The 9,063-nt window shown below is 43.3% G+C and overlaps 1 protein-coding gene across 1 annotated transcript; it reads right to left on the reverse strand.

Moving 5' to 3' along the window:
* Nucleotides 1–396: 396 nt before the first annotated feature.
* Nucleotides 397–1,969, reverse strand: LOC110885589 (uncharacterized RNA-binding protein C660.15-like). Its single transcript, XM_022133292.1, has 8 exons — nt 1,868–1,969; nt 1,405–1,470; nt 1,175–1,240; nt 1,023–1,056; nt 855–916; nt 665–719; nt 517–593; nt 397–435 (listed from the first exon to the last, which is right to left on the reverse strand). The coding sequence occupies exons 1-8, from the start codon at nt 1,967–1,969 to the stop codon at nt 397–399; spliced, it is 501 nt and encodes a 166-aa protein (XP_021988984.1).
* Nucleotides 1,970–9,063: the final 7,094 nt, after the last annotated feature.

Here is a 9,063-nt window from a genome sequence, read left to right on the forward strand (position 1 = left end):
TCGCTCTTTTTATAGCCAAATATTTTAGTTTTAACGAAATATGCAAACCAACTAAACTGGCAAGAAATAAAATACAATAATAAGTTCTGATAAGTGAGGGTAGTAAAACCCCAACATACAACCACAATGGAAGGTTAATATAGAGACTACGTCGAAGAAGGTAATTTCTTCAATAAAGACATCATCATTAAAAGTAAGACAATATATAAATAAACATCGTCATTATATTTGTCAACATCCAGAAATCAGCAAGTACAGATAGTCTTAAGCAACAGATTCAACATAAATCCTCCTCTTTGGTGGACACCTCCAGACTCTAATACGGCCTATACCTGTAATCCGTTCATGAAGGTCTCCCCCCACCCATGCTTCCACCTATGCTGCCCATGCCGCCACCTAGACCGCCACCCATCCATCCCAATCCTCCCACACGCCCTATTGTTTCAAAGAACAAAAATAATTGAATTGATGAAGAATAAATGATGATAAGTTGCATAAAAGGACGCCGCATGTTACCTTAGGTGTTGCTCTGTCAACCACCACATCTGAACCCCCAAGTGCATGGGTTTCAAACATGAGAGTATCCACAGAATCTGTAATGAAAGAGTCAACAAGTTAATTAATTACCAGATGTCAAATGATTATTCAGCCTCAAGTGAATTACCAGCATTTGCAAAGGTTATAAAACCAATTCTACGATGGCCCTTGGTACTTGGGTCCTGCAGAAATCAGATATTAAGTTTCAATAATATCAGCGTTAATCAGTTAATACGAACATGCTAATTAAAGGATGTAAAACATTTCCCAAAAAGTAGGAAATGTAAAATATATGATTGTAGCATCTGATTATGTACCTTGGGCATGTACAAATCCAATATCTCGCCAATGGCTGCAAGAAACAAAAGAAATGGTATACCTGTTAAGTCATTATAAAACTCTAAGCAACTTATGATAGCAATTAAAAAACCACCTCCTAAACGCGGCTTCTGTGACTGAGAGCGGGATTCTAGCAACAAAAATACGGGTAATTTTCTTTGAAGGTGATCTCATCTCTTTCTGTGAAGGGAACAACTTTTAAATAAATATCATTAAAGTTTCAGACGTATGTTTGTAACACATGCCAAAAGTGACATCATGACATGATGTTAAAGTTAGTAGAAAACAAGTAAACAACCTTTGGTGTTGCTATTTTTACTTCCAATGCTCTGTTCCCGAGGAAGTGCTCATCTGAAAGTGCAGCCTATGGCAAAGCGCAAAGTCATGTAAAGTGAAAAATGTACCATCAAAAGAAGTAATATGAATTATAGCAGCAAGTATAAAGATTTATTGATTTTTTGTAGTTATGGAAAAATTAAATGGCCGAAATTTCTTTTCGGGAAATTGCATATATGAGACTTGAATTACCTTAGCATCTTCAGCTTCTGCGAAGGTTACGTATCCAAAACCACGAGATCGGCCACTTGAACGCTCCTGTAATTATTGATATTCGCTAATTTACACATATTTTAGTCCCCCATTTTATCCCCATTTTATGCGTTTTCGGCCGTAAAACCGTCATTAGGATACTTAATCATGTATACTTTTGTTTACAGGCCTAAAACAGTATACCAGACAAGATGATAGTGAAAACGAGGACTTTCCGGACGAAACGACAAAGCTACGAACATTCTGTTGGAATTCTGAACAGGGCAAGTGGAACGGTCGTGCAACCATGTGAACGACCGTGCATCTCTGACAAATGTAGTCTAGTCCGGCAGTGAACGAGGATGCGACCCGGCGTGCAAGCATATTCCGGTAATGCACGGGCGTGCGTCTGATTGCACCCCGTGCGGATCCGATGTCCAACCAAAGCCCGGAAATGCACTACCAGTGCAGCAGTCCGTGCAACAAGAACCCGGAAACGCACGATCGTGCGATCTGAAGAACGGTCATGCGAGACTGAAGAGCGGTCAAGATCTGATGACGTCATGTAGTATGGTCCACCATACCTCCAATAATTCATAAAGTGAACGGTCGTGCGACAGGATGCACGACCGTGTGAGATCGAAATTATATAAAAAAAACTTGCAGAAACATTCTGCTCGTAACTCTGGACATTTTGGAAGCGATTCTGGCGATTTTCAGGCTCCGCAGGCGTTAGCTTTCACCCGGATTCAAGCCACATTGTGCCGATTAGCTTCGTTATCGTCCAGATTCTTAATCTAGTGCTTGTTTATGGTTTGGTTTTCTAATTTTTCTAGAATTTTGTTAATCTTTCAAGCATTTAGATTAATATTTATGTATTATTGTAGCCTTTGGGCAAAACACAACAATCCCTTGCTTGATTATAGCCATTAGTATGTTAATCTTTGTTTGTAATGACATTTGGAAGTATTTTCTATGTTAATCTTTGATGATTAGTTTGCAACCTTATTATTGATATTGATTTCATGATTATAAGTAATTGTGTTGGATGATTGGTACTTGGTTAGTTGAGATAGTTGAAAAATGAAGCTTAATTAATCATGTATTAGTATACTTTAAACTTGGTTAACTAGTTTAGATTGGTTAAAATGTGGGCACCATAATACTAGAAATGGTTAGTGGTTTAATAAAATGTAATTATTGTTAATCAAGAAAGCTTGCCGTCACGTAAGGACCTTAACGGGTTAAATGGAGAGAAGGAGAGAGAGAAAGTGCAAAAGGTGATTCGAGGTGCTTGTATCATTCATACGTTTTATTGAATCACAGATTGTAGTACATTATCGTGTTTGGACCACGAACATGTACAGATTCCGCACGTCACACGTGTCATACGCAATCGTTTGAAAGTTAAAAACCGATCCTACAATGATATTTCAAGATCTATCGAAGTCTAAAAAAATCTAACAAGTGCATGCCATAATCTTCATCCATACTCTAAAATGTTGTAGGTTGGTCTTGGTGGGGTCCACCATGTTGACCGAAATGGGGGGGGGGAGGTCATAGGTTTATATTTTTTTTTATAAAAGTTATATAGTTTGTAAGTTGTAAAGTTTATAACATATTTATGGGTTTAAAGGTTTAAGGAAGTTCTTGCACCATTAGTGTTTCGGCAACATTTTTGTGACACTTCGGATTTTCCCGGACAACCTTTCGATGTAACATGTGTGTACGTAAACTATTAAGTGAAAAATTATAAATTGCTTGTTATTACGTGTCGGGTGCATATGTGTACGTATAGATATATATATATATATATATATAGGTGTGTGTTATACATATAGGAGCCGAAACCCGACTCGAGACCATGCTCGGTCTCGAGTGAACAGTAGCAGTTGGGCCGGTTAGGGCCTTGTGACCGAGAACCCAACCCGGAAACCCCCCTAGCCCCAACTCGAGATCCTATATAAACCAACCCTCCCCTCCCTTAACCATTTTTACAACACTCTCCTACTCTCCTCTCATCTCCTCTCACTAAACCCTAAAACCCTAAGATCATCAACCTCCTCTCATCTCCTCTTCCTACTCGGAACCAACCGGAGACACCAAGACCCCCGGATCGAGCTCAAGATCACCACCCGAAAGTCGGTTCATCGGATCTTCACACCCTCAACATCAACCGGTTAGTGTTTTGTTGGTTAATATGGTTCTCGGTTGATTATTAGTGGTATGTTAGATAGCATTGTTATTGGTTAGTGCTTGATTGTTGATGTTGTTGTTATGAAATGCTTGTTTGGTGATAAAAGTGGTTGCTTGAAATGATTTTGTGTCTTAATGAAAATGATCCGATTTTGTGCTAAATGGCCTTGTTATTCGGTTAATGCTCGATGCTTGTTTGAATGATTTTGACCAAATGATATGCATGATTTGCTTGATCTTATGAGTTTTGATTGATGATGGAACATGCTAGACTAGGAACCGAAAATAATGATACCGATTATGCTCATTTATGTTAAAACAGATTTGTGTTAAACATGTGTTCTTTGATCTTAGTTTTTCCCTATAAAGAACTTATGGTTTTGTGCTTAAAGGATGAATATTATGAATGTTATGATGAACAGTTTGAATGCCATGAAATATTTTGAATATGTTTGTTTGATCTGTTTTGATGGCAAGATAGACAAGAAAACATGTTTAGTGGGCATGGTACACAAATTACATGAAAATGCAATATCATTGGATAGTACACTGCACAGGTTCTAGAAGATTGGCTGCACGTAATCACGGTTGCGAGTCGCAACCTTTGGTTGCTACTCGAGACCACACCAAGTCTTGTCGAGATCTCCCGGTTGCGAGTCGCAATCAACGCGTGTTGGATCCGGTTGCGAGTCGTAACCATTGCTGCTAAGACGGAACCGCCGGTTGCGAGTCGGAACCTCTGGTTGCGAGTCGTAACCAAAACGTGATGAACCGAGACCTCGGTTGCGAGTCGTAACCTCGGTTGCGAGTCGCAACCACCCTTGTCTCGACTGGGCTATTTTGGTGTTATTGGGCTTTGACTGTTGGGCTTCTGTTGACTGGGCTTTGTGATTGTGTGTTAGGACTGACCCAATAACCCAACCGTTGTGTATTGCATGTTATACGTGTTTGCTATGTGTATTGCCATACGTGTTCGCTATGTGTTTACTTGTACCCGACTTGACCCATATTTGGTAACCATGTTAGGACGTGGTGACCAACATACTTGACCGGGTAAAAATATCTACCGAGCAACCCAAGGTGAGTTCACAACTTAAAAGCATGCGTCCCGGTGGTTTGGGACACGAGACTAAAACAACCCTATCCCATTGCAAAGGGGATACCATTTACATTCCTTCCCTAGTTACTGGGAACAAACTTACTTTTCCTTCCCTTGTATTGGGAAACCTTTTAGTTAATTACTGTTTATACGGAATGCAACCAACGGCACTAAACGCAACTCTATCACTCAAGTCCCTACTACATAATACCGATTAGTCGCCGGGGCCAGGCGAACGGGTTATTAGTTGATAGCGCTATTTAGGTTTTACCAACCTCACACCGTGCCATGGTATGGGATCGGTCGTGAACTAATGTACTCAGGCATCCGTCAATGATGATAGAACATTGACATCGGGGCATCCTGCGGAAACGCAACGGTTACCTAGTGTTCGGTATTGGAAAAACAGTTTAGTCGCTAACTTTTGGGGTAGTTCCCCATGGCATGTATAAACGGATAAATTAACTGGTGAAACGAGTTTTTGGTAATTAACTGGACAACTAGTGAACTCACTCAGCATTATTGTTGACCCCCTTACTGCATGCTTTGCAGGTGGCCAGTGACTGGAGCAGCTGCTTGGGATGTGTAGTGGTCGTCTGCCCGTGTGTTGGGCATTTATCATGACTTACCTTATGAACGTTGTTTAAAACTATTTATTTATGCTTCCGCTACTTATTACTGTTTGAACTTGAAACCTTAAACTCTGAACTTGATTATTTGCTAATCTTATGGTTAGTAAGTATTACTTTTGTTATCAATGTAATTATTCAGTATAATTGGTGGCTGGATCCTGGTCAGTCACGCCCTCGAAGCGGGTGTTATCCGCAGGTGGATTTTGGGGGTGTGACAGATTGGTATCAGAGCCATTGGTTATAGTGAACTTGGTTTTAAAAAGGGGAAAATCTTTTTGAGAAAAACCAGACTATAACCCGTGACTCGTGACGACACTACACTCCAAGTACAAGGCTCGACTTATCTGACCTCATAGCTCGGACCCATATTTACTCGCTTAATTGTCTTATGCTTTCTGCTTTACGATACGTACTAGTCTGCCTGATTAGATAGATGCGTCTCCTCTCTTCTATCTTATTCTCGCTATGTTACGACACCACACTCATACTATGTTTTCTGGTTATGAAGACAATGAGTGGACGCGGACGAGGAAACGTCAACATGACTCAGGCTCAGTTCACTAACCTGCTCAACACTGTGGCTGCAGCTTTCGCAGCTCACCCTATAGGTCAGCCTGCGCCTGTGCAACCACGTGTTTGTACCTTCAAGACCTTCATGGATTGCAAGCCTCTTCCATTCAGTGGCACTGAGGGTGCCATAGGTCTCCTGCACTGGATCGAGAAGGTCGAAGCTGTTTTCGCTGTCTGCGAGTGTCCCCCTGCTAACTGGGTGAAGTTTGCTACTGGTACCCTTGAGGGTAGTGCGCTTTCGTGGTGGAAGGCGCAAATTCAAATGCTTGGTTTGGAAACTGCAAACGCTACTGCATGGGAAGATTTCAAGGAGATGATCAAGGAAGAGTACTGTCACATGGATGACATCCACAAGCTCGAGGACGAGTACTATGAACTCAAAATGGTTGGGTCAGAGATTGAGACCTACACCAAGCTGTCCAACGACTATGCTGCTCTTTGTCCAAACATGTCCCGACCCATGTACCGACGAATCGAATTGTACATCAAGGGTTTAGTCCCGGAAATCAGGAGCCACGTAACCTCGGCCAACCTCCCTACCATACAGCCTGTGGTTCGTCTTGCCCACAAACTCACCAACCAGGCTGTGGAGGAGGGCAGGTTGCCCAAAAGGATCAGTGCTGCGGAGGGAACTTCTAGTGATGGTAAGCGAAAGTGGGATGGAAACCAGGGCAAGGATGCTAACTCTACTCAGGCCCCAGCTCAGCAAAGGAAAACTGACAACAACAAAGGCACTCAGCAACAGGGTGGCTACCGGGGAAGCTACCCTAAGTGCAACAAGTGTAACAGGCACCACAATGGGGCATGTAACAAGGGCCAGTGTCAGCGATGCCACAAGATGGGGCACGACGCCAAGGATTGTAGGAGTCAGTTCCCAGCAAGGCAGAATCAGCAACAACCCCAACAGCAACAGCAGCAGGGAAACAACCGGGCATGTTTTAAATGTGGGGCAACAGGGCACATGCGAAAGGATTGCCCTGAACTGAATCAGAATCGCAACAATAATCAGGGAGCTGGGAACAATGAGCAAAACAACAATGCTGGGAATGCAAGGGGAAGAGCTTTCGTGATTGGAGCTGGAGAAGCAAGGAACGACCCCAACGTAGTGGCGGGTAAGTTCCTACTTGATGATCGTTATGTTTCTGTGTTATTTGATTCCGGTGCCGATGCCAGTTATGTATCCCTTCGCATTAGTAAGAAACTTAAGCACTCGCCTGCATTATTAAGTTCTAAGCACGTCGTCGAGATAGCTAATGGTAGGAACATCGAGGCCACGCACATGATCCACGACTGCACCCTAGAATTGTCTGGCCACACGTTTAGTATCGATCTTCTCCCTGTCAAACTTGGAAGCTTCGATGTCGTCATTGGTATGGATTGGTTATCCAAACATCGCGCTGAGATCCTCTGTCAAGAGAAAGCAGTTCGTATACCTCGTCGTTCTGGCCAACCCCTCATCGTCAAAGGAAACAAAGGTGGAGAAGTTACAGGCGTTATCTCGCTTTTAAAAGCCCAGAAGTGTTTGCAAAAAGGGCACACCGCTATCCTAGCACTTGTCACCGATACTCACGAAAAGGAAAAGAGGATTGAAGATTTTCCTGTAGTACGAGACTATCCCGAGGTATTTCCTGAGGAACTACCTGGACTCCCTCCCCACCGTCAGGTCGAATTCCAAATCGAGCTAGCTCCCGGAGCAGCACCCATAGCTCGTGCACCGTACCGTTTAGCCCCTGCAGAACTGAAGGAACTCTCTACGCAACTACAGGAACTATTGGATAAAGGATTTATCTGTCCTAGTTCTTCACCCTGGGGAGCACCAGTACTCTTTGTCAAGAAGAAGGATGGCACATTCCGAATGTGCATTGACTATCGTGAGCTGAACAAGGTTACCATCAAGAATCGTTACCCTCTCCCGCGCATCGACGACCTGTTCGATCAGCTGCAAGGATCGAGCTACTATTCTAAGATTGACCTGCGATCAGGCTATCATCAGCTGAGAGTTCGTAATGAAGACATCTCCAAGACTGCATTCAGGACTCGTTATGGTCATTACGAGTTCCTCGTCATGCCTTTTGGAATGACCAACGCGCCGGCAGTGTTCATGGATCTTATGAACCGCGTATGTAAGCCTTACCTCGACAAATTCGTGATTGTGTTTATCGACGACATCCTGATTTATTCGAAAAGTCAAGAGGAGCATGAACAACACCTACGCCTTATTCTGGAACTCCTTCGCAACGAGCAGCTGTACGCCAAATTCTCTAAATGTGACTTCTGGCTTCGAGAAGTCCATTTCCTCGGCCATGTAGTTAACAAGAACGGAATTCATGTCGACCCAGCTAAGATCGAATCAATAAAGAACTGTCCTACGCCTAAGACTCCCACTGAAGTTCGCCAATTCTTGGGTTTGGCAGGCTACTACCGCAGATTCATTCAGGGATTCTCAAAGATTGCGCAACCCCTCACTATACTCACTCAGAAAGGCGTCACCTACAAGTGGAATGAAGCACAGGAATCTGCTTTTCAGAGGCTTAAGGATAACCTCTGTAGCGCCCCTATTCTCTCGTTGCCTGAAGGCACTGACGACTTCTTAGTTTACTGCGATGCATCTATTCATGGGCTCGGTTGCGTGTTGATGCAACGCGAGAAAGTTATTGCTTACGCCTCACGACAACTCAAGACACACGAAAGGAACTACACGACGCATGACTTGGAACTGGGAGCAGTGATCTTTGCTCTTAAGATATGGAGGCATTACCTGTACGGTACCAAGTGCACTATTTACACCGATCACAGGAGTCTCGAGCATATCTTTAGGCAAAAGGAATTGAACATGCGACAACGTCGATGGGTCGAACTCTTGAATGACTACGAATGCGCCATCAAATACCATCCGGGCAAGGCCAACGTCGTGGCAGACGCCCTCAGTCGAAAGGACACTGTACCGAAGCGCGTGCGAGCATTGCAACTCACCATCCAGTCTAACCTCCCTACCCAGATCCGAAATGCTCAAGTTGAAGCATTAAAACCGGAAAACATCAGGGCTGAGTCTCTGCGAGGATCGAGACAGCGACTAGAACAGAAAGAAGATGGCGCTTACTATGTAACAGGGCGCATTTGGGTTCCACTCTATGGAGATTTACGTGAACTCGTGATGGATGA

The sequence above is a fragment of the Helianthus annuus genome, chromosome 14 (genome assembly GCF_002127325.2).
Source record: "Helianthus annuus cultivar XRQ/B chromosome 14, HanXRQr2.0-SUNRISE, whole genome shotgun sequence".
In the NCBI taxonomy this organism is placed as follows: Eukaryota; Viridiplantae; Streptophyta; class Magnoliopsida; order Asterales; family Asteraceae; genus Helianthus; species Helianthus annuus.